A 26,462-nucleotide genomic window follows, 5' to 3' on the forward strand; every position below is an offset into this window, starting at 1 on the left:
AAATCATACCTCCTAAAAGTTCAAAAGGATTTTGGATTAGACAAAAGATATGGCGCTTTAGACTCTTGGGCAGTACTTGAAATATGGTATCAAACTGGAACCTTCTATGGATGTAGAGAAGTTTGCTTCTGCCACATGCAACAGAGCACTTCAGGTCTTGCTGTAATATGCTGGAATTCACTTTTATGTCCTGTCCTTTTCACTCCATTCATATTGTTTATCTTTCCATTAATAAATGAATAACACTTTAATGTACAATAACAAGTCACAACAAATTACACTGAATGTTATATGGTTCTTCAGAATCAATGGGTCATATTCCCTATTGGGGTAGATCTGAGAAACTCCATTGAAGTAACCGGAGCTGCACCCATTCACACTAAAACAAAATCTGCAGTTACAAGTCTTTATTCATTACTTTTGGTAGGCAAGAGCTGTTCTATTACAGCTCCCTTGAGGCAGCGTAACTCTCAAAGGTCCCTCGGTCATTAGATGTTCTTGTTGAACTCTTCAGGTTGTGATTTGTGTGAGCAATGTGATATTGTCACAGTTCTCAGTTGCTCTGTCTAAACCTCTCTGACCTATTACAATGTTCTGTCTCACCTCTGTTGTCTGTTTAGACAACTGGGAGTTCCTCTGGGCTGCTCCAATGCTCTGCTTGAGTTGCCTATTTCAGCTCTCCTTGAGGAGTCTGATGCTCCGAGTTACCTTGACGTCTACTTGACGTCTCACAGGCAGAAAACAGTCAACAAAACCAGGGTTTGAGAAAAGAGCCAGTTCTGAAAGATGCTGAACATCTTCAACTCGCACTGAACACAGGAGAAGCTGAGGAGGATCACTGCCTCTCTCAGGAGGCGCTAATACCTTGTGAGAATGTGTTCTTACTACCCCTTCTGTCCATTCCTGGTGCTGATTCTTCTCATCCTCTACCACAGGGGTCCCCAACCTTTTGAGGACCAGGGACCGGTCGGGAGCGCTCGTCCCGCGGCTCAGCCGGACCGCCCGCAGGCATGCCTGCGGGAGGTCCACCGGCTCCGGTTGAGCTGCCGCAGGTATGACTGCGGACGGTTCGCTGGTCGCGCGGCTCAGCTGGACCGCCCGCAGGCACGGCTGCGGCAGCTCAACCGGAGCCGGTGGACCGCCCGCAGGCGGGGCGGCGGGCGGTCCAGCTGAGCCGCGCGACCAACGAACCGTCCGCAGTCATGCCAGCAGGCGGTCTACCGGAGCCCCGGGAGCAGCGGACCTCCCGCAGGCATGACTGCGGAGGGAGCGCTCGTCCCGCGGCTCGGGTAGACCTCCCGCAGGCACGCCTGCGGGAGGTCCACTGGGTCGGTTCGCGGCCCAGTTTCTAAGAGGCCGCGGACCGGTACCGGGCCGCGGACCGGGGGTTGGGGACCCCTGCTCTACCATACAGCTCTCTAATTTTATCTCTCTTCATATCTCCCCAGCTGCCCTCTCCACAAAGGACCTTATTCTGCCACCTTTGCTCTTTGGATAGTATTTTACTCCACAAGTATTGCCATTGATGTTAATCGGGACTACTCATCTTGAGTAAGTGTTACAGAACTAGGCCCCAAATTTGCTACTCAAAGGATGATCTAACATGCTACAAGAAATATTAGCTCAAAGACCTATTTAGTTTCCCTCTACGCTCTCTCCTGCAGTGGAATCAAACTAATGACAAAGACAGTATAGTACTTGTACTAGACTCATCCCTGTCCTGATTGCAAGAGTACCCACAATCCACTTTATTCCTCCAAAGTGATGAGTACCAGCATTACCTTATGTTTTTCTATGCTAAAAGATTTACAAAAGCGAATGGATTTGTAAATTTGTTCAAACTTCCTGAATCAACGATTATTTTTAAAAGAAAGGTTTGTTTCCATAATTCAAAAACACACATGTTGTTGGTCCTTGAAAGTCAAAAACTTAATAAAAGAGTTCAATTTCTAAAATCCAGGTAAGTGCTTTATCCAAAAGCACTGCGTGGCAGCATCTCTCGCTTGCTCATCATGGGAATGCACAGTTAACCAGCTAACCAAAGAGGAGCCAAGCTCAATCTACTCTGCTTATTTTTCAGAAAACACAAATGCCAGGTGGCATAAAGAAACATTTAGACTGAAATGCTCTTAAGAAATAGCTGTTTTATTTAAATAACCATTCATTTGTATTGAAGCAGCGTTATCTAGCACGCATTCTGTCAAGTGACCTGAGAGCATATGTTGTATATGGAGAAACATCTAAACATTATGCTCTGTGTTGTATGTGTATCTGTAAATGCTTGCATTAGCAGTCTGAAAACATTTTTCTTTCCGGCATTTAAAACTATTTTCAAAACACAATGATTGATACATTATTACACTAGTTTTGACAGTCCTTTAGATATTGCACTCTTTTTTAAAGAGGTGTTATAAACGAAGCAAACGGCTCACTTTTTAAAAAGAAAACTCAATAGAAAAGAGACTGATCAAAACAAATTAACAGTAGAATTAACACACAGAACAGGAAGGCCTTTGCAAACCTAGAGGAGAGCATGTTAATCAAAAGCTATTATAGTACTGGCAAATGAGATACAAGCAAAGGGTAAAAACTAAGTACAAATGAGAATCCTACAAAACCGCAGCATAAAGAAATTCTCCCCCAATCAATTTCTATCTTTAACTCCCCGTCTCATAGACCCTGGGAGCATGATGGAGGAAGCACATCCAGCTGTTCTGGGCATCATTTGGGGGTGGGTTGGAGGACCCCACAGAATTCTTTTTGGAATGCATCAGTCTCTCTCCTTAATTGACCAAATGGGTGGCTGTTGAAAGATACAGAACATTACATACAAGATTAAGATGTTACCTCACTCAACAGCGATCCTTCTGGTTGATTACGGACAGGCGCTGACAAATGCGAAGGGGTGACAGCTTCAATGCAGATTAATATTTGGTGATAAGGGGGAAACATCCCAGTTCTGTATTTTTGATCTACCAAATGCTATATTTGTTTAGTGACACATGAAAAAATAAATCACCCAAAGGGGGTGGGGGTGAAAACGGGACTGGAAAATTCCATAGTGTTCAAATCAAAGCAGTGTAATTAATTCATTTGGATATGAAGCCTTTTTAAGAGCAGACCTTGGTGTTGAATGTACTTCTAACGTATTTTACGGTTCTAATTCTCTTCTACTGTCCTACATTAATCAAAGCTGTAACCCCTGTTGTCTTTGCACTACGAATCAGAATGTGCCCCTGGCGAAGAATGAGGGAAAAGTCAACAGGAATTAAGTTTCAGTGCAACTGTTTACTCAACTATGGCCTGCAGTTATTGAAATTTTATCCGTGGTTTTGTGTGACTACTGCAGTAATGAATTCAGCATGGCTGTGACTTTCTCACTGATGGTATTCTCACTTCAAGTAAAAACCTGTAGAATGAAAATGATTGAAACAACCAAAATCTACTGCATTTAGTATCATACATTTCTCCGAGCTGCTTAATTGTGGTGGCTTTCTGTCTTACACTGGCAAACCTGGCTACTTGTTACGCCTTTCATTTTGCCTTGTTTTCAACTGCAGGCTTTTCTTCACCACAACAACCTGCTGAAAAGATCACTGTGCACTTAAGAGACACTTGCACAGCCGCCAAAAGCTTATTTAAAAGGTCTTAATGTTTACTGCATTACAGCTAGTACAGTTTAGGCAGAAACACATTCACACAACTGCTGTAGCACAACCTTTGTTTCAAAAATGGGTTAATGATACATGCTAAGCAGTTTGTTATAAGTTCTGCTCTAACCGGGGTTTCAAAATTTTATAAAAGGAGCACACAAAAAAAACAAAAACAAAAAAAGACATGTTATATGGCTAATCTACTAACAATAACACTGATGAACTCAATCACTTCTGTCTAAAATGTAATAATTAAAGTACATAGGGGACACACTCATACATCATTTTGCTCCTGATGATTCTGTAGTTAAAAACAGGACCGACGTGATGATTTCATTTTATTTAATTTTTTAATTTCATTGCAGTAGGTACCTTGACAGACCATTTAGCTAACAGAAAAGACTGTTGATAGAGGATGCTAGGTTATATTAAAATCTGTTGCAAAAACAAAACTCAGAATTAGTGATTCTTCCAACCAGTGACATATTTTGGAAACTAGTATATAGCGGTTCACCCAGGCACAGCCACCGGGTCTACACATTTAGAAACAGACTGTGATCTTTGGATCTTTCCAACGAGTGCATGAGAAAGGGCACTCATTGGAAAGAGAAGAGAAGTATAAATTTCCCGTTAAATTATGATTGTTTTTATCTAAATATCACAGGGTATATCTCATACACATGTATGGAGGCCCTCCTAAGCATTTATTTGACTGGCAAATATCAAGGGTTTTAAGAGCTAAATACTTTTTCTTTTCTTTAGGAAGTGAAGTTGTAAATATATCGTACAGTACCTGCTGTTGCTGAAGATGTGCTAAATCTGCAGCCCCAATTTCAACTGAAGGTGTCTCACCGTTGGATCTCACTTCCCGTAGACTGCACTCTAGTAAATGGTTGCCACTGCTTGCTCCATTCTGAATAGCTGAACCGTTACTTTTTGTCTCAATCCCAGATTCTTGCATCATGACTCAAAAACCTGAAATAATTTAGGGGAGGAGAAAAAAAAAAAAGCAGCTGTTAAAACAGTTGCTGTATATAAGGAGACATGCCCTGATTTAAATCCTGCCAAAACTATAAACATGTGTCATTTCCCTTCATACAATTTAGCTTTCATGAATGGTTCATGTTACCAGTTTATTTCTAAATATAGCATTATTTGCTCAATATTTATCCTTATAGAAAAAAAATATTTTTCAAACGAACACATAAAATCAGTAATTACAATTTTCTAATTACATCTGGATGTTTTACTTCAAAACTGACAAGTCATTCTATGTAACATGTTATGGACAACATCAAAACCTTGATACATAGTGGACAGGAGCAGAAAGCTGAAGCGGAGTGCTGAGTATTCAGATTTCCAATCACACCATGATTCTGTCAAATTAGCAACTTCTATTACTATGAAGTAGATGGAGATATTTCAGGTATCTCCAAGGTGCTGAGCAATGACTGAAATGTGCTGAGCATCATCGATTTTGGCAGAAGCAAATTCTCTTCTTCCAGGATTCGTTCAGCCACTCATAGGATTCCGCTCCCTTTGAGTAAATCTCCTAGTTAGTGTTATCCATCTGACTTAGTATACACCTTAGTGATACTTCTTCACAACTAGAGTTAGCTGAAGTACACCTCTACCCCAAAATAACACGGCCTGATATAACATGAATTCGGATATAACATGGTAAAGCAGCGCTCGGGGGGGGGAGGGGCTGTGCACTCCAGCGGATCAAAGCAAGCTCAATATAACGCGGTTTCACCTATAACGCGGTAAGATTTTTTGGCTCCCGAGGACAGCATTATATTGGGGTAGAGGTGTATTTGCAACAATGTATCTGAACAATATTGGCCTTTACTTGTGAAACATTCATAGAAATCATGACTCTTTGTGAACACATTAACTATTTGTAGATATTTGTCAAGTAGCTTACATGAACACAAATTTCAGTCCACAGGCTGTTCACAAACCATTCACTGACTTTGATCATTTGCAATACATTATCATGGTGTCTGACCGATTATTTAAGTTAAAGATACAGGTTCTCCTCTTTAAATGGATGACAAACTTTTTGTTTTTTTAAATCTGGAGACTAATGAATAGCAAATAACGCTCTTCAATGATGAATTACTGGACAACTGATTGTTTATGCTAAAATTCTTGAAAGTTCTGGGATTCTTGAAAGTTTCCATGAATAAAGTGGCTGTGGTGAGAATGCTTGGGAACAATGTGACTCCAACAATAATACTGAAGTGAAGTTGCCATATTTATTTGTAAAACTATTCTTAATTCTCTTTTTGTGCAATTTGACTGGCTCTATTATAGGTATTTCAACCTGCTACCCTAATGCTAAAGGATTAAAATACCATTAGTTTTGTCTGTTTCCATTGACTCATCCTTCCTTCCTCCCTCCCTTCTGGCTCCTCATTCCTCTTTTTATTGCCCAGAACCACTTGCCCATGGTGACACAAACTACTCGCCAGGAAATATGGACACACAGTAAATGTTTCACAGCAGTGCTCAGCAGTGCGGACCATTAGTAGCTAGAGGTAATATGTTCTTGGTCATATATGCAACAGAATTAGGAAAACAGGATGCTTTCCTAACAGAACTCCTTTCCCAACTGAGAGACTTTCCCCAAAGGCATCAGAAAGCTTGCCCGTCTTCATCTGAATTTCAATAAGCAGTCCAGAAAAGCAGATCTTTTGTTTTTAACTGCTTTCCACTGGCAATAAAAGGCCCATATTTAAGGAGGAACCTGTTTAAATTCAATAACTCTTAACCAGTTCAGAAACAGGAAGAAAAATTCCCCCTCCCAGCACATGTGGGAAAACATCAATCAAAGGAGGAGAGAGAAAGCAATGCATTTCTAATGGAAAAGTACTAGGGAAAAATACGTTCCCCAGAAAATCGGTACAGGCATAATTTTGAGCCCTGAGACACCTACTGTACAATATTTGTTGGAGACTGAAAGGTTCTTTCCTTCCAGTGCCAACTCCCTTGGGTTAACTGCTCAGAGCAAGCAGCCCCTTTCACTAACATTTCAAGAGTAGCCCAACTGTCAAGCATTAAGTGACATGTAGCATGCAACTACGGTTATTGTTTAGCTCTGCGGGGGTGCGCTACACTCCAGTCAAACAAACATATGCCACTCACTAATTTGGTAAATTTGGATATTCATAATGATGATCCATAAAGCTAATAATCAAGACGTCCTATCTGGGAAGCAAGTGACTAATAAGGGCTTTGCCATATGCATGCTACAACATTAGCATTAGTTTCTGATTCACAATCAAGGCTGGGGAAACCAAACATAAGAAAGACCCCACTCCAGTCACTAAGGGTCTATTCACCATACATGCTATGCACCTCTTTCACATTTATGGAAGGTGGTAGAACAGATTCAAATGTTCTGCTTACATTTAAATAAATTTCATCTGGTCTATGGAAACTTGTTTCAATTCACTCTGTGGGATCTTTGAATCATGCAAAGAGACAAAAGGAATACGAGGTTCATTATACTGTTTCTGTCAGTTCTCTTGTAAAACTTCACAAATCTAAATTAACAAAAACCTTTCTGTATGTAACTAGACAATGCATTTTGTTCTTAATATTGATCCAGTTCTGATGTAGAATACATGTTGTCTTTTGCTCTTTACACACGCTACATGAAGGAACCACACAGGCATGGTAATAGCCGTTTTTGCTAAACATATATAATGTGTCCAACCTTTGCCCTCTCTCTCTCTCTATATATATATATACACCCCTATCTATATCTATAGATAGATAGATATAGATATATCCCTTGCAGCTCTAGCAGGATTCTGGAGGCTTCTGAAACACAGATGACATCAGTGGGCTCACAATATATTTAAAGGAATATTACTCAATTCCTACACACCACAGTAAAAAAGGCACATCTTCAGCCAGAGGGGAATAACCTAAAAACCCTTAACCTTTCTCTCTCCATCCATACTTAGGGCCAGATTCTCAACTGGAATAAAGGAAGCCTTATTTCAATTTACATCACCTGATGATCTGGTCAAATATGAAGAGTTATCATTTGATTAGCTGCTTAAACTCATCCCTTTGAAACACACAGTCCCTTGGCCTAGGACACAGGTGTCAATTGCTATGAAGTTTTTATGGCAGCCTGAAAAAGCTGTAAGCATCCTAAGAAAGGTGTTCGTTTCTGACAGCACTGAAGAACTGACAGTATGTGCCTCCAGCTGATATCGCACCAGTTGAAACAAAAGTAAAAAAAAGAAATTGTACCTGAACAGTAAAGAAAAGACATCATGTTCCCAAGCTCTTCGGATAGAGAACGAACAAGTCATCTTGGAGCAGATACATGGGGAAACTATTAAGAACACTTGTGATGTCAAAACATACGGTATGTTAGAAGAAAGCACTGCCCAAAGGTACCAAAAGCCTTGAGAAGACTGGCATCACTGAGGAGCAGATCCATAAATGCACAATCACAACTCCCCAATGTGCACAAAACATCACTAGGTCTCAGGAAATAATTCATAAGCAAATTAATCACAAAATTATTTATTGCATCTCAGGTTACGAAATCCTTCCGGAACAAAAAGAAATGTTGAAAATGTTGCAATTTTTCTCAATGAATTTGTTTTCCCCCAAAAAGAAGACTATTGAGTTTTCTGTGAACTTTTTTCATTGCAAATGTTTGTGCTCTTATTTTACTTTTCAAAATACAGCAGCATGCATGAGTTCTGGCTACGGGGAGGGATAACTCCGTGGTTTGAGCATTGGCATCTGGGGCAAAAATCTGTCTGGGGATTGGTCCTGCTTTGAGGACTAGATGACCTCCTGAGGTCCCTTCCAACCCCTGACATCCTACGATTCTATGCCTACCTCCTAGGGTCAGGAGAGAATTAGCAGAAGCCATTGTGGATAAGGATCCTCAACAAAGGAAAAAAGACAATGACTGGACTAGTTTGGGCCTTACAAATTTAACAGAAAACATAATTCTACAGACTCAGAACTCTTTAAAAAATGACCTTGTAACAAATGAAAAAAAAATGAAAATTGTTACAACCTCTGTGCAAATTATTTTTAAAAATTGCTCACTTCTGTCTACCAACTCTAAATATAACCCTGGCTGGACAACAGTACAAAAAACAAACAGACATTGCCAAAACTCCTCCTCCAGATAAGATGTGTATAGGGGCAGAGAAGATAAACCACTTTGCTCCTTAGCTACAGTCTGCATGTGACTTGAGATAAATAATCACAATACACTGCAATCATTAGGGGTCACAGCAGGGAGCGCAGCCTATTTGAGCCCCTCCCACACAGTGGATATTTTTGGTCTTTTTGAGAATGCCCAAATAAGTCAGCCTGATGTTCCCCGAGGGTGGGTGAGACAATCTTTTAAAGATGGGCATGGAAGAAGCACGCCTTCTTGTTCCAGGCTATTGAGAATGCTGTTTGCTCCCAAAGCCTATCAGTCACATTGGAAGGAAGGAAGGAGCCCAAGCAAGGTTTGAAGCATGAATTAGGATTCTACCGTGTGGGAGATGAGCTGTTGCTCCTTTATGCCCAGTATCACAAAAAGCAAACTTTCTTCTAAATACAACCCTAATTAATCCAACGATAGAAGGAGAGCGATGCTTTATGAAGACAAGCGATTTCGATCATTTCTATGCACAAGGATAAATTAAACACAGTTCTGTGCATAAAGTTGCATGGTATGCAAAATACTATTTTGTAAGTGAATACATTTAATTGTGTAGCTAGAAGTCTCACGAAAGTACAAAGCAAAGTAATGCTGGAACAGAGAACATGCTTTTATAGCAGAGGATAGGCTGTCCGCTCACAGGTTTTATTTATTCCATTTTTTTCTTTTAATTTTGCACAATATTTCAGAGCGGAGCGTTTGAAAATTCCGGTGCTTAAACACCATCAAAAAATCTGGCCTTGGGTGCCTAGCTGCCCATTGTGCCTCTGAAATTCTCCCTCTGAATGCTTCCAGCATCAGTCTAGGCCATGTATACTGAACCCAACCTATGCATGTAAGAGCTTTACACAAAACTCATGATTTTATTTTGGTTAGTGTTATTTGGAAGTTTTAACAAATATATAACTACTGCAGCAGTGCAAATATACAACATTCAACATTTCCCTCCCCGGCAACAGCATCAATGCACCAAATTTTATCATAAAGCCTGTCTTTTTCACACTTGTAAAGATTTTAAGCTAACAAAAAGTTCAGTCTTTATTTCAGGGCAGTTAATTAAGGTTGACCAAGTCAGGCAGAAGTAAATTAACTTGGCTGATCAATTATTTATATGAAGCAGAATAAATGCCCTTAAAGAACTTGGCCCAGTCATGAAAGGATGTGTAAATTAAACTAAACACAGATTTATAAAATATATTTCTACTTCTGTGGAGACAACAGTTAATGGCAAAATCAGTTTTCGGTAAGTGATTAAATGGCAGGGTCTACTCCCAAATTCTCAAACACCAGCAGGCATGCGATCCAACCAGACGGCCATTAAAATCCAACGAGTTTTAACCCTTCGTTGCCAGCAAGGAATACATTTGCTTTGCAATTTTAAGAAGAGAAATAAAGCTCCAAACTCTTTTGGAAGCCTCTCCTGAACCACTCTGGAAAAGGATAAATATTTTGAAACCATACATGAAAAAGCAGACACACGGAACAGCATGGGGCGGGTTTGCCCCTTGAAAAGATAAATGCTCAAGATAAGTTCTACATGAACAGCACTAGATGGAGAAATCAAGGTACAAAAAAGCAGGGCAGCGGCAGAACAAGCCTCCACACGTTGTGTCACATGCCTGCCTTGTTTAGAAACCACCCCTAAAATTGAGAAACGCATTTCCTAGTGTGCCATCTATAAGATATCGGATGGTAATTTTTGAGAACCACTGAACCCCCGGGGATGGATGGGAACTAGTGAGCTGGAGGTGAAAGACTTCCATTCCCATCACTAGTCTCCTAAATCCATCCACTTCTCTATGAACATATTTCTAAATCAGGGTGTGGATCCCTAGCAAATTTAAATGATCATAGAATTTCCAACAGCTGATGAGCTGTCCCTAGGGTGACCAGACAGCAAATGTGAAAAATCGGGAGAGGGGGGTGCGAGGTAATAGGAGCCTATAAAAGAAAGACCCAAAAAACAGGACTGTCCCTATAAAATCGGGACATCTGGTCACCCTAGCTGTCCCTAGATCTCTAAGCTGGCTAGTGGCAGGGAAGCAATACATCATCCTGCCACCCATCAGTTGAGTAAAAGAATATGGATTCACTTGTGGAGATAGAGAATCCTGTGAAGAGTAAGTGTTTGATCTGGTGGTGGAGGCACTGCAGACATGCAGCTGTTCATTCACTAAAATAGACCCCGTTACTAATTAAGTATGGAACAAACAGCTTCTGAACAGGCTGCTTGATGGCTGCTGGCCATCTGAAATTCTGCTGGAGAGAAGAGTCCAAAATATTGAACACCAGGCCAGTGACTGCCTTTAGGAATGCCTTTGTGATTAAGAAAACTGACGGAGAGTGCTGTCCCAATACACTGTATGACTTAACCAAAGCAAATCATCATCAAACTACCCAGACTGCTGTTCAGTTTTCAAAAACATAAGTGTACGTTATTCTTGATGGCTACCTGCTGTGTTTTTAAAGCCTTTAGCAGCCAGCCTGCATTGCATTTTTTTTGAAAGGTGGCATTCGAAATAGAGATTAAAGATGGGAAAACTGGTGCAGCAAAATAAGAACCAACCCAAACCTTCAGCAGAAATTAAGCAAGCCAGAGAGTAACTGAAACCTTCACGAGGCTCAAAAGGGCCTTGTCATTAAAAATAAAGAAAACTGACAACCTTGCACTTGCTAGTTTCAGGTGGACCTGGAAAAATCATCTAAATATTGCCAAAAATTGATTTAGTAGTATTTCTGCCTCAACTCGAGCCAAGAAATGCTAGAAATCGTATGATAAAGTTTCAATTTCCATATCCCAGGGGTTTGATTACATTTGGGGATGTTTTGGATAAATCTAGCCCTTTGGAGGGTCATTCACTGTTGCATATACGATACTATTGGCTGCTGAGTTTTGCAGGAGGAGGAAAAGAAGGGATTTGATTAAAAAAAAAGGATTACAACCGATCTTTGAGAATCAATAGAGCTGGTGAGAAATGCTATGAGGTTCCACCCTCCTAAAAAGGTGATGCTGAGTCATGTCTCTGAATAGTGGTTTCTTGCTATAGTGTATTACCCAACACTGAGGTAGAAGAAGAGCAAGCACACACTGGAAGTGTGAAAAGAGGAAACAAAGAAAGAGAGAGAGTGTGGGGGGGAGGAAATCCTTTGATATTTCCTAAGCTAAAGGAAGAATTCATTGAATTAAAATGGATCCATGAAATTTCAAAGGTTGAAAACCTTCCAATAAAGATGGACAAGAATTCTATATTCCAGGATTAAAACAAAAATGTACTGAGCTTGGTATAGGATCTTACACAACAGAGTAAGAATGTGTACTCGCTGCTATGCAAGCACATCTTCCTATACTGAATTTTCATAATTATAACAGAAAGGCGTAAATTTTCTAATGCATGGCAGTTCAAAAAGTAATCAAGAGAATGTGCCTGAGGGCTATTTTAATGTATGCAAAGCTAGTGACCCACTGTAAATGGGAGGTAGGCTTCAATGAATGCAAAGTAATGCACACATACTAAAGACCTGGTCTGATGAGGGACGGCTAAAATTAACACCCAATTAATTTCCGAATTGACAAACAAATGAAACCCATAAATCTACTTTCTCATTAATTTTCTTGTGGTATAATTTAAAGCAGTAATATGAGGGCAAAAACTGAGCATTATCCATCATAAATATCAAAAAAGATAGCACTGTAACACCATAAATTATGCATATTACCTGTTGTTAAAAATGATTAATGTATTATCAACTTTATCGTGCACTGTATATGTCTAGACAGATCTAAAATCTGAAAATTTCATTTAGTACTTGGGAATAAAGGGTCCAGAAGGAATGGAATTATCCACAGCACATTCGGAGGCTGGCCTCCTGACACAAAGACCGCTTCTCATGCTGTCATCTGGGAGTTCCAGGCTCTGAACTAGACTCATCCCAAGCCTTGGGTCGGTGGAGGTTGAGCGTATCGTAGAGGTGATACGCTGAGTCTCCCTGGGGACAGGAGACAAATCACGCTGCTCTGAGAACATCCCTGCTAGCTGATCCACAGAATGGCACTGGCATCTGTTTCACAAGGGGGCCGTTCACCTCCTCTACCCTCTTGGCTGAAGAGAAAGCACTGCTCCATGATGGAGAGAGATTGGGAGGAGAGATAACAAATGAAGGGGAGGGAAAGCGAAGGGATAATTGCATTCCGCCTGGAAGGTAACAATTGGTGCTTTCTAGAAGTGCCGGAGCGCATCACCTTGGCCAACTGAATAAGGACACAGCTGTGATCCCTGTTGCCGCAGTCCCTTCCCAGAGATCAAACCTGTCACTCTTGTAGGAAGATGAACTTTAACTAGCTTGATCTTACACTAGGCTCCCCAGTCCATTGTCACCCTCATGTCTCTTGAGTAGCTACTTTACTGGCTCCTGCTTATCCACCCATGTATTTTTATTTTCTTACTTATATACATGAACACAACACCTTTCTCGCTTTTTTGACTAAATGACTAGAACGGCTTACCATTTCCGAACAGCCTTTACGGCCACTGAGGAATGAGGTAATTTAGAGCCAGTAAAGTCAAGAGGAGACAATGGCTAATCTTTTACATACACCGAAACTTCAGGGAAGTAGTAGTTAGAAGAGAGGAGTGGTAGTCAGGACTCCAGGGTTCCACTCCTAGTTGTGCCAACTCTGACTCACTGTGTGTCCTTAAGCAAGCCATTTAACTTCTCTCTCTAAATGGTAATTTAAGTTACCCAGGGTTAAGTCAGTTCTGCCAAGGGGGACAAAGAAGAGAGTGTAGCAGAAAAAGCAACTACAGGACACAGTGAGAAATCAAGAAGAGGGTGACATTATCTTACAGCTTCAGGGAAAGTAACTAACAAATGGACATAAGGAGGTGCCATTAGCTCTGTGGCATTCACTAATCCTCTGGAAGAACTAGTGTCCAAAGGTGTGTTGAACCACATCAGACAGATAGCTGAGAACACGAACCTCTGAGTGCTAAACAAAATCTCAGTAAAGACTTCAATTTTGAGGGCTGCGGCCGGGGAGGGAGGGATAGCTCAGTGGTTTGAGCATTGGCCTGCTAAACCCAGGGTTGAGGGGGCCATTTAGGGATCTGGGGCAAAAATCTGTCAGGGACGGTACTTGGTCCTGCTGTGAAGGCAGGGGACTGGACTTGATGACCTTTCAAGGTCCCTTCCAGATCTATGAGATAGGTATATCTCCATATTATATTATTATAGTTGCGTGCATCCCACAAGTTCCACAGGTGCAAAGAGGAACAGCTTCGCAGGAGACCTGACCCGGACACTCTCTCTGCTGCAAACTGTACCAACTCCATCAACATGAAGGTTACTGGCCCATAACCCACTAAACCAGAGAGGTACAACTGCCTTGACAGCATAAGCCACAGACCACTCAAATATAGTCCACAAAAGAAACTGCCTGCACCCACCACTTCACTAGGAATTGGCTAACCCAAGTCTACCTCACCTTATCAATATTGGTTACAGACCCTACATTCCAGATAGAGAACAGAGAAATCAGCTTTTTCCAGGGGTAGGCATCTGCATCCTCACCATTCCTTGCATACCCATCCAGGAGCCATGCCCAGTCTAGTCTCACATAATAAATACATATAATAGTATGTATTCTATAATAATATACATGCATATACTTAATAAATACAGCAACCCTGCTCTTCTTGGTTTGGCAATTATTAATCTACATATTCAAAATGAAAGTCGTGCCTCGATTATCTCGAACTATAAAGCGGAACCACGTCATACCAACTGGCAAATACAACACCCGTTTCACAACATGCATCCCAGTTTACTCCATCATGACATCTATTTGCTCTCACGGAGTACTCAAGTAAACTTACTGTTACCTAGTCTTCTATTCCTTACCTCCTTCCCTACTGTTTTGTTACCATTCCCTACAGCATGTTTGTGAGCTCCATGGAGCAGAGCTCATTCCCTTCCATTTCGGGAGACTTTTTTCAAACCTTCAGGCCTGACAGAAATCATCATAGTACTACTAGATGGAAAGGGGCTTTTCATTTCTTTTGAAATGAATGGCACACTGCATAGTAATGGACTAGCGGCTGAGAACACTACTGTATTTCCAGCCAGGGTGCAGTGAACTCTATTACCAGGACTCTGATCTGGGCATTACATGCTTTACAGAAATTCACGTCCTTAAGGGAGCATACGCACAGTTTTAGGGCTGCCATGCTGAGAATGGTAGGGGAGACTCTAAATAGACCTATTTCCATCCCTACCTCCTGTCTCACACTCACGCATGGACATACAACACAAGCTACCTACCTGTTCTCCCCACCCCAATACACACCAATAGGCCCGTTGTATTCACACAATTGTGTGCTAAGGATGAAGTGAGTGCTAACTCAAGGGTTGAGATTAGTTCATATGCATTCAACTCCATCCTGGCAGCATCGGCTCCGATATGGACACACAGATCAATGGAATATTAAAGAGCATTAAATACAAGGCCTGCTTTGTGTTTAGCAAATTCATAGCAGGGCAGATTTACCTTGCCACTGAGGTGCGATGGGGCGATTCCAAACCTCGGAGAGACCAAGGGTTCATTGGGGTTTAATTATAAATCCCCTCTCTCATTAAGGCATTTTTAGCTTCTCTATCACTCTGCAGTACTTAAAATCCCTTCAACAGTCAGGTGCTGCTTTGTAACACCACTGCACAATATAGTTTATCATTTCAACATTTTCACTTAGTTTAATAGAGAGAGGGTTTGATTTATCATAGTAGTGCTGGTCAATTAGTGACTGGCTTGTTAGGTTACACACTTCAAGTACCTTTCACTTCACCTCAAAGCCATAATCGCTCTACCGGCCAAAACGAACAATATGTTTGGATCGTTAGTGCAAGTTAGTGAATACAATCTATCAGAATTTTGTGCAAGTTTTGTTGCTTGCTTTTCCCAGGGACAATAGAGACAATTATTTAATTTTAGCCTTCACAAGTGCCCTATAAATATATATTAAATACATGTATTTTTTAATAGCTAGCCTCAAATACAAAGTAATAGACCCTTCTTCATATAAAAGAGCTATCTTTTTTTTCTCAAGGTCACTTTGCATGCACAGTCCTGACAACTTACAGCTAATGCTCACAGGTCCTGTCTGGCATTAAAAACCAAAGCCATATTCAGAAACAATAACAAACAATAATTCTGAAAAACAAGGATGGCGTGAGCTTGTTTTTCTTGCTTGTTTGCAAAACAATGCAGAAGCACAAATTATCTAATGAGGACTCTCAGAAAGTAAAGTGCAAATAGCCAGGCTCCAGAATTAGCAGATGTAAATGCTGTTTCATTTATAAGCAGAAAGAGCAAAAGCAGTTCTATAATGTCATGCGCAAAAGAAGAAAGACTGAGCACAGTTTTTAATTTAGTATTTTCTCTTCATTCAGTTTGCCCTGCTTTCAAATCAGAGGATTTCCTCAGATGGCTTTAGAAATAAAAGTTAAACGTTTTCCTTTTCAAACTTCATAGAGTGCAGATGCATCAATTAGAAACATAGCTGATTAAAAAGGTAAGAAAAAAATATAACCAACTGTGGTACACAATTCAAACGCCGTACATTTTGGTGATTACCTTGTTCATAGCCCTATCCCTTTGTCCTAGACCTTCTAAGTCCTTGTTTGTTCCACACAGAATTTTCTAGCCATCAGATGCTCTATTACTGTGCTAGTCGCCTTGCAGGAGTGCTCTCTCCCTTCTGAAAAAAGCAAACAACTGGATAGATATCATTACACTAAGGAAATCTCTTGGAAAAACCAAACAACTTGCTAATCTTTCTAGCCCCTTCATCCAAGTTAAAGATAAGAAAAGCAAACCTAAGTCAGTTTCAACCACATTCCAGGGACAAGTTCCCCTTTTCTCCTTTATCAAAATCCCAGCATTTAAAGTTTTTTTTTTTCCAGACCTTGCAGGATAAACTGCTGCTCACACCCGCAAACAAAGCAATATTTGTTTAATAACTGATTGCTGCCATGGGTACAGTAAACAAGGGGCCCGGCATTTGTGTTTATGAACAAACACATCATCTTGCAAGAGCAATTTAACATTAACCAGGTGGAATAATCAACAGATTTCATAGGTGACACTCGGGGCAGGACTAATGTAAACAGAGCAGGGAGGAGAAAGGGGCCACTCTCAGGGAATCAAGGTTGAGGCAAATGCATTACAGAGTAAACAGCTGGGAAGAACTCAAGACAAACAAACAGTCATTCTTCTGACATTTAGAGAAGCAGAAAGGTTGTATGTTACATAGATCAGCTGCTGACCACCATGAAATCAAACCAGTTGGGGACCAGGCCTTCTTGTTTACACAGTGCCATGTTTGCTTATAAACAACAATTTGTTGTTACCAACTTTTGCATTACTCATCATATAAACCATCAAATCAAGTGAAATCTTGTTAACTCTTTGCTGGATTTGGGATAAAAAAAATACAAAACAAAAAGAGAAAAACACCTTTGGAATCGTTAGCTAAGGGAACCTGCCAGACGAGGAAATACACTTTCACATGTCTGTCAAAAAATTAAGGTGAAAAAGGAGCAATATCAGTTCAGGTGTAATCCTGAAGCAGTTTAAAGAAGGGCCTTCACTGGCATAATCTGCTTCAGGTTTATTTTATCTTAAAAAAAAATCAGTGAGTGATGATATTAGCTAACCTGCTAATTTTTGGAATAGAAACTGAAGATCATAATCTTTAATCCTGCAGACAGAGGTAAAAATCTACATCTTGTCAATATGCAGGACAACCGAGGTCACAAGATGTATTTAAATCAACAACCTGCAAATACTAAAGGTAGGAGTTCAAAATGAAAAAAAATATATTTCCTTTAAAAAAATGCAAGGAAAGCAGGAACAACAATTCAGGTTTCTTACTGTACAACATAATCCCTGCCAAGCAAAAGGGGTGTCTGTGTTTACATATATGTACACTATGGCTCACTACTGATGCAGCACAGTATGTTCCATTCCTCCTCCCTCTTCCTTCTTCTATCCTCAACTCCCTTGCTCTGGCCTCCCATTACCAGTCTCACATTACTGAGGATTCCCCACCTACATTTTTTTTTTTAAACCCAAAAAGGGCTTTTGGCCCAACATTTTCTCCTAACTCTTGCTCATCGGGATAGAAACTTCAAGCCCTCAACTACCTCTCTGCACCGCCCAACAGGAGTTCCGCTGAGACCCAACACGCCCCACCTGTTGCAGGGGAAGGAACCTCCAAGATCTGATATTTTCTGACATTTGGTACATTATTCAAATCTTGTGGTTCCAGGGCTTCCCTGAACCAGGGAAATGTATTTTCCACTCCCATCTCTCACCCCCAGGCCTCACAAGAAGTTAGACGCAGTAGTCATCCCAACAGAGCTTTCCACAACTGCTGTGACCTGGGCCTGGATTTCAAGAAAGGCATGAAGATTGTGAAAGATGATCTAGTGCTTAGGGTGTTCGTCTGGGATTCAGGAGACCCAGGCTCAATTCTTTATTTTGCCACTGACATTCTGCATGACCTTCAGCAAGTCATAGGGGGAGGGATAGCTCAGTGGTTTGAGCATTGGCCTGCTAAACCCAGGGTTGTGAGTTCAATCCTTGAGGAGGCCACTTAGGGATCTGGGGCAAAAATCAGTACTTGGTCCTGCTAGTGAAGACAGGGGGCTGGACTCAATGACCTTTCAAGGTCCCTTCCAGTTCTATGAGATAGGTATATCTCCAATTATTATTATCTTTAAGTCACTTGGTCTCTCTGTGCCACACTCCCACATCTGCTATAGACCCAGCTGGATAAAAGGTGTGAACCAGGTGGGAGAACAGGAGTCAGCACTCCAGGAAAATGCAAGTGCTGGTCCATCTCTTTCTCCTCAAAAGAATAATTTTTTGAAGTCTGGGTCACCGGAGACTGAACTAATGATTGCACACACAATACCATCCCTTCTCCCCTCCCTGTGAGTGATCACAGTCCAGCCTCACAGAACAAATATGCAGGGGGGAAGCGGTTAACAAGATATTCAGATACTTCATATTTGCTTCCAAAATTTGGAGCCCACAATCTGAAATCATCACCAATATCAGACACCATGTATAAGTCCTTGTGTTTCTGCACTCACACATCCTATTCACCTCAACTGAGCTGCCTATCGATGCTCCTTTTCCAGCACGTAAAAATCACAGCTTATTCAGTACAAAATAACTACTGTATGATAAAAACTACAAGCATATCATTCATATGCTTTATTGGTCAAATAGATGGATGCTTTTATTAGTCCAACCTTTTTTGTAATGGAGTGCTACTGATGACCCAGTGTTAGCCTCATTCCCTGCTATTAATCACACTTCTAAGAGCTCATTTTGTTTTAAAATCTTAAGAAATTGCTATAATTTAAAGACATGGTGTCTACATAATGGGAAATGCTTCACAGATTGTATCATTTCATATAACACCGTATTTTTATGGGAATGCTGACCACGATACCAAGGTATTACAAAACTTGAGTACAAATACAAAGAAAACCTAAATGTAAACTTTCTTTTGTATTTTGGTTTGCCACATCTATAATATTTTAATCATACCCTTTTGGGAGTTGCAGAATTCACATGTATATGGCTTACATAGATTTACAGTATAACAACATTCCCTGAACAAATGTAAATAAAATAAAATAAATTAGGATCCCTAATATGAAGACTTAGTCAAGATGCGTTTAAACAAAATTCAACATAATGGTTTCACTCTTTCAGGTACTGTGTAATCTCTATGCCTTGTCTGTTCAGAAAATAAGAACTGAAGATGTCTCTTTATTGTAAGCAACTTCTACAATGAACTAGAAGCATCTTGCAAATTCACCTACTACAGTGAGATTTAAATTAATATAAACGATGGTCTTAACCCATAATTCTTTCCATTATTTAAACATACTTTGCAAAATGTTTTGACAATGTTGACTGTTACAGGAGGGAAAACACATTTAAGACCCAAATGTAAAAGCAACAGCAAAAACCTTCCATTTTGCAAATGTAAAGTAAAAAGCATCTTTAAACATCTTCTTACGAAAGAAAATGTGGTGCAATTATGTTGTAACACAAAAGAGTGTTCTTTTCTCAGTTCTCTAACAAGATATTAGTACCTACTGGCCTTATGAATACTGTGTATAAATCACATCATATTCAGAGTGTCTGAATTAATTATAATAGGAGCTGGAGAGAAATGTTAACTTTCCAGGTTGTTGCTAAGGATTAGCTCTTGTTTACAATTCTATATTTATAGAACAAGAAAAATTTGTCAACTGAAGGGCAAAGAGGAATGCAACTACACAAATGTAGCCATGATATCAAACAAATCAGATGCTGTACCCATTTATTGGAAAGGAAACCACCATTTATAACGTAAAGATGCAAATGAGTCTGAGAAGAGAAATCTGCTTTTTATTTCCATGCATTCAACATCGCTAGATGTTATTTTATAAGAAATTATGTTAACATTTCTCATACTCTTAACCCAAGTCTGAGATTTTGAAAACAACATGTGTGTAACAGGTAGCATTTGTGTGGGGCGCTGGATAGCTTAGGACAGGGGTAGTCAATTTTTATTTTTATTTTTTGGTCAAGGTCCAAATTTCTTGGTCAAGGTGTAGTCAAGGTCCAGACTCCAGAGAAGAAAATAAAAACAACAACAAAAATGATAAAGAAAGAAAGAAAGAAAGAAAAGAAAGATTTTGGGATCTGTTCATAAGAGTCTGGTGGTCCCATTTGACCCACAGACCGCCTATCAACTATCCCTGGCTTAGAAGGTTGATCATGGGACATGGAACCTTTCACCTACATATCCAGCCAGCTAGGTAGTGACCTGAAGTTATTGGATGATGGCCATTTTAACAGCCTATGCAAAAGGAGTTTGGCAGTTTCATATCATAGGTACCTCCATCATAAATAGAATTGATAGCTTTGTGGTGCATCATGGCAGAAATGCAAGGGCTATGGGCCTAATCCAACCCCCACTGAAGTTAACAGAAAGGTTCCTGAATGAACATGAGAGAGTTGTCTGGTCTCCACCCCTACAGGTGCTCGCTCAGGTCAGAGTTGAGACACACTGGCAGAACTGGGTGGGGAACCCTGCAAAGCTATTACTCTTGTTCTACGGATAAACAAAGCACTTTGGCCTCCAACACTTCCATGTCTTTTCTTTTTGCAAACAGGTTGCTCACTAAAGTTAAGGTTGCAAAACCATTTCCATTTGGACACTCTATTTTTAAACACTCACGGCACTGAAACATGCACTCGCTCTCACGCTTGCTCCAATGTTTGTTTATACTGTACATGGAAAGCTCAACAAAAATCTCTTCAGTGGTTTCTGGAGAAGTGGGTGGAATAATGCATTTTCCTATTAAACAAAACTCTAACCACCAACTTCTTAACAGGGTGATTTGCAGAAATGCTGAGCACCCACAATTGCGAGTGTCCAATCCCTCTGAAGAATCCGGCCCATAACTCGTAATGAGAGGTGTGCATTAGATTGGCTTTAATGGAAACATATTCAGTCTCCCAGTGTTGACATAACCTGGGGTGTCAGTGTTGACATAACTAGGTGTCAGGGTGTGGCTGGGACAATACGCATGTATTAGATGTTTTACAGGGGCATGTACAATGTATGCGAACACACACACACACACACACATATACAGCAACAGGCTCTAATAAAACTGCCTTAACATCAGAGAGAGAATAAAGTTCTGCAAAACACCCACAGATTATTTTCAGGATTTTTTCAGCTGTAGCTTCTTTCTGGAAATTACTAGGTTTCACGATACTCTACAAATTTTTTAAATTTTGATGCATTTTCTTTACCACTCATTCAAAAAAATGTGTATGCCCAATCTGTACTATTTCTGTGATTAGGGACAGAACTGCAGTAATTGCATGTGCAATGAGTCAGATAAAAATGTAGCCACCGAAAGGAAGGCCCTCTGAAAACTAGGCCCTTATTTCTTTCCCATTAGTATGTGAAGACCTAGAGAGAACACCGTTAATGCTAGAGTAGCAATAGCACCAGCAGCAGCTGCAAGCATAACCAAACTGTGCTGAGGTAACTTTCCTATACTGTTTAAGGAAACAAAATGACCTCTCCAAAATCCAGGGTGTCCAACCTGTAGCCTAATGGCCAACTTGTAGCTTCCAGGCTCTACTCTGTGGCCTTCCAGGGGCAACTGTGTCAAAAAGAACGTTTCTGAATTTTCTGTGGGGAGGACGTATGCGGTATTACTAAATCTGCTGCATCCCCAGGTGCCACTCTGACGTGAGCCAGAGGAATACTCTGAGCTGTTGCCGTCCTCCTCCTGCTGTAGCTGTTCCCCTGCTGCCTGGCTCCTGTACTGCACAGGTGAGAGAAGACAGTTCTTGCCCCACTGCCTGCTTTCCTGCTGGGCTGCGGGAACGTCAGGCAGGGTCAGGTAGGAACTGTATTGCTTGGCACTATACTATGATCAGGGACAGCGAAAGGATAGCTCACTTCCATGCACAGTCACCCATGGCAGTCTAGAAGAGGGAAAGAAGAGGAGCAACTCAGAACTAACAACCTGATTCTCAGCCTCAGCCCAGGGTATAGCAGCCTGGGGGCTGCTCTAATTTGCACCAGCTAACAAGGGCCCTTTAGGGACCATATGCCAGCTGTGATCATAATGTGTTTCAGGCACTCCCTCTTTCTACCCTTGATATACTCCCTGCCTCAGGAGCTGAACACTTAGAGTGGTTTCCAATCACTTTACAGAATTGTGCCCCTTTGACCTCTTTGAAAGAGCATGTTCGGCCCTCGGACTGGAGGATCTGGACACAACTGTGCTAGGTGGAAGCTATTCTATGCTTATGAAAATTAGCTCTTTGCTGCCAAACATCGAGCAGCGTGCACAGTCAGTATTATAGCCTGTGTTGTTCCTTATATGGCCAGAACTGTGGGGCTCCTGTGTTCATGTCTGAAATCTGTAGTTAAATATATTATTAGACCATCTCCATCTACATGCAGGTGCCTGGTTAGACAGGTGTTCTTGTTGCTGAATACAGCACAGCTGATGCATAGGCTTCCTGCTTAGGAGATTTGAGAGAGAAAACAATATACCAAATTTAAGGACCAAAAAGAAGAACAGAATATTCAGCGTCAGGCTGTGCAATGGTAAGATAATGTGCACACTGAATCTGACTGTGCAAAGCAGACATCAGAGACCATATGATCTCTTATTTTGGGATTAAAATTGTTTGTACAAGTCAAAGCAGAACAATAGGAATAACAAGGCATACAACTTATATTGCTCTACACTGCAGCCACATATTCAGCTGTCTCAACCACATTCTTTGAGTAAACACGGCTTTAAAAGAAAACAGCCAGAGTGAAGAACTTCTGGAAAGCTGCTACATCTGATCATGCATGCAAGAGTTCTCCTATTGCTTCCTTCCAGCGTTTGGAAAAATAAATACAAAACACCCAACACACCACTAAGCAAGCATAATACCTACAAAAGTGCTATTCGTTTAAACAGGTTACCATGCTACCTAAGCCTTAGAGGGAGGTCTATGAGCTATAATGAGGGCATCTTGTTTTCTAAGATACACAGCGGAGCTCAATTAAATGAACAACTGTAAAGGAAACAACTGATAAAGGAATTAATGCTCTCTGTGCCAAATCTTATCATCATCTAGGATAAGAAACCCATGTCAAATGTATAACTGCTAAAAGGGTAAAAAAATAAAAATCTTACACAATCAATCCTAAACTACATTATGTAAAATAATCGTCAAAAGTCTAAAATTCCTTTTTGTAAAACTGCTAGATAAAGATCTATGTTTCTAAGTATCAGGGGATAGCCATGTTAGTCTGTATCCACAAAAACAAGGATGCATCTGAAGAAGTGAGGTTTTTTACCCACAAAAGCTTATGCCCATATAAATCTGTTAGTCTTTAAGGTGCCACCGGACTCCTTGTTGTTTTCCTGTTTCTAAGGTACCTCTACTACCATAAAAAAAAACAGGAGTACTTGTGGCACAAGTACTCCTGTTTTTTTTTTGCGGATACAGACTAACACGGCTGCTACTCTGAAACCTCTACTACCATAGTATCTGAATGCACAACACTCTTTAATGTATTTTTACTCCCAACACCCTGTGAGGTAGGGAAGTACTGTCATTCCCATTATAGAGATGAAGAACTGAAGCCCAGAGCAACTAGACCATGATCACACAGGAAATCTGTACCAGAGCTGGAAAGTGAAGACCAGGTCTCATGTGTCCAAAACTAGTTTTTTAAACACTGGACCATCTGTCCTCTGCAGAAAGGCAAAGAAATATTATAGATATTAAAATCCTGTGTGAATGGGGCTAGTTTCATTAGGCAGATGAGTTAGCCCAACACTAAACTTGCAAGCAAAGCAAGAGCAGAAGCAAGCAAAACCTGGGAGCTGGCGTGCATCCAGTTACAGTGGAAGGAGGAACGGCAGCAGAGGGCAACCTCATGTCTCTTCCTATGTGGGTCAACGATGGATCTACACTGTGTGCACACCCACTGGATTCCCCTGGCATCCTCCAAGTTCACTATCTACTCCACTGATCTACAGAGGCTAAAGAAAGCTCTTTCGTGGCGATCAAGGAGATACAGAATCCTCGTGAACAGGCTGTTCAGTTCTGGATGCCAACCCCCTCGACCTCAAACGCGAAAACATGCAGCTTTTGGCCCTCATGTGCTTGCATCCACAGTGCCTTAGGATCAGTGACAGAAAAGAGAGACAAAAAAAATCACCTAGATGTCATAGTGACTGATTAAAACACACACACACACACACACACACACACACACACACACCATTTTGCACAGTGTGCTGCTCCACCCCTGCTGGGATCACGCCCTTGATATAATAGGGTGGCCACTGATGCCTCTCCCCCTCGGTGGCATGAATTTCTGAAATAACATGGGCCTGCCTCTGCCTGTGTGATCCCGGCAGGGGTGGAGCAGCAAACTCCAAAATGGCATTCTCCATGGTGATACTGGACAAAATCAGGTCCAGTTTTTTGTTAGTACAGGATAGAGACAAACCTTACAAAAACAGGCCAGTCCAGCTTAAAAGCAGACGAATGGCCTGAATACTTTCTCTCTCTCTCTCTCTCACACACACACACTGTACACATTACTTTCCATTCTCTAATACTTGCTGCATCCTTCTACGTTAAGTACTATTATTCCCATTTTACGGAGGTGTTAGCCGAGGCATAAGACATTATGGGTGTGACTTAAAGTCCACTGAAGTCACTAGAAAGTCTCCAAAGTATTACAGATGGCATCTAGTCCAGGCCGTTGCTAATGGAGTGTTATTCCCTATAATGCGTTTCCATTTAATTTTAAAAGCCTCAAAGAGCACGCTCCCAAGAGCATGTATTTTGCCATGCTCTTGGGAGAAAGACAAGGGTTATGAATGTCCATGTTTCTTTTTAATTGTACAAGAACATATCTTTCTCCTAGCAAGGCACTAAAGCTCCCCACAAAGTATGGCAGAAATTACTTTGCTCCTCAAAAATCAGTATTTTGCTCGCTTGTTCGCTGCCACTTCTCTCCACCTCTGTTTGAACTGCCCACATTCTAGAATTGTGTCTTCCGCCTTTGTGCACATGCAGGTCTGTCTCCAGAAGTGACAGCAATGGGAGTCCAGACTACAGCCTGGCCAGAATTGGGGAACTTCCTTTTCTTCAAAAAAATGTGCATGTAAGTTTTTGTGGCCAATCCCTTCTACGAACTTTACATCAGGAAATTTTGATGGAGGCCAAACTTCAGGTGATTTTAATCTAATTTGCAGGAAGCATTTGCAAAGCCCATGTTGCGTGAATTTTGGCACATGCAACAACCTGCAGGCCATTTCAGATAGAATATGCAGTGGTGGTGGTGGTCTCACAAGCGTAAATAGGCTTAAGGGATTAAACACAGGCCTGTGAGAGAAACTTCCAAATTCTATTCCCGACCCCTGCAAGTGACTAGCCTTAATAATAATATGCACTCAAATAGCACTTTACAAAATCTATTATTTATGAAGTGGGTTATTATTTCTGCCATTGGGCAGACTGGGAACCTGACAGTTTGGGAAGTTGATGTGCCCAAGAAAACACAGCATCTAGCAATGCAGCCGGGGATCCAAAGCAGACTGTACACAGAGGTGACCAAACACTTAATTTTTGATGGCAAGAATATCGGCATTTTTTGGCAGCTATGAATGCTGGAATACTCTGGAGAAAAGTAGTTTAAATTACTTAAGAGCCTAATCTCCCACTCTGTTGCATCCAGCTACAAGGCAGTTGCTTCAATAAACTATCTGGCCTGATCCACAAGTCAAAGTCTGTCTTCTAAAAAGTGCAAGAAGCCTTCTGCTGTGGGTTGATGGTGTCAACATTAAAAATAAATGTTAAAACTCTGCAGTGTTTGCTTTCCTCCTCCTGCCAGTCTCACGCTCAGAGACCAAATACACTACTCGATATCATCTCACCATCACCTCAGGCTGATGGAACCCCTTCCAGAACTTGTTTTAAATGCAGGAGTTAGCTG

The 26,462-nt window shown here is 40.9% G+C and overlaps 1 protein-coding gene across 14 annotated transcripts in view; it reads right to left on the reverse strand.

Moving 5' to 3' along the window:
- Positions 1–26,462, reverse strand: part of FOXP1 (forkhead box P1) — a 498,144-nt gene that overhangs the window by 208,515 nt on the left and 263,167 nt on the right. For 12 of the 14 annotated variants that reach the window (XM_045023138.1, XM_045023137.1, XM_045023134.1 and 9 more), the window contains one exon: positions 4,447–4,628. In XM_045023138.1, the coding sequence (XP_044879073.1) occupies positions 4,447–4,617 (171 nt within the window). In that variant the 5' untranslated portion in view covers positions 4,618–4,628. Of the gene's footprint in view, positions 1–4,446; positions 4,629–16,480; positions 16,605–26,462 lie in introns of those variants that run through there. The other 2 variants (XM_045023136.1, XM_045023144.1) reach the window with 2 other exon arrangements.

This window comes from Mauremys mutica, chromosome 7 (assembly GCF_020497125.1).
Source record: "Mauremys mutica isolate MM-2020 ecotype Southern chromosome 7, ASM2049712v1, whole genome shotgun sequence".
Taxonomy (NCBI): domain Eukaryota; kingdom Metazoa; phylum Chordata; order Testudines; family Geoemydidae; genus Mauremys; species Mauremys mutica.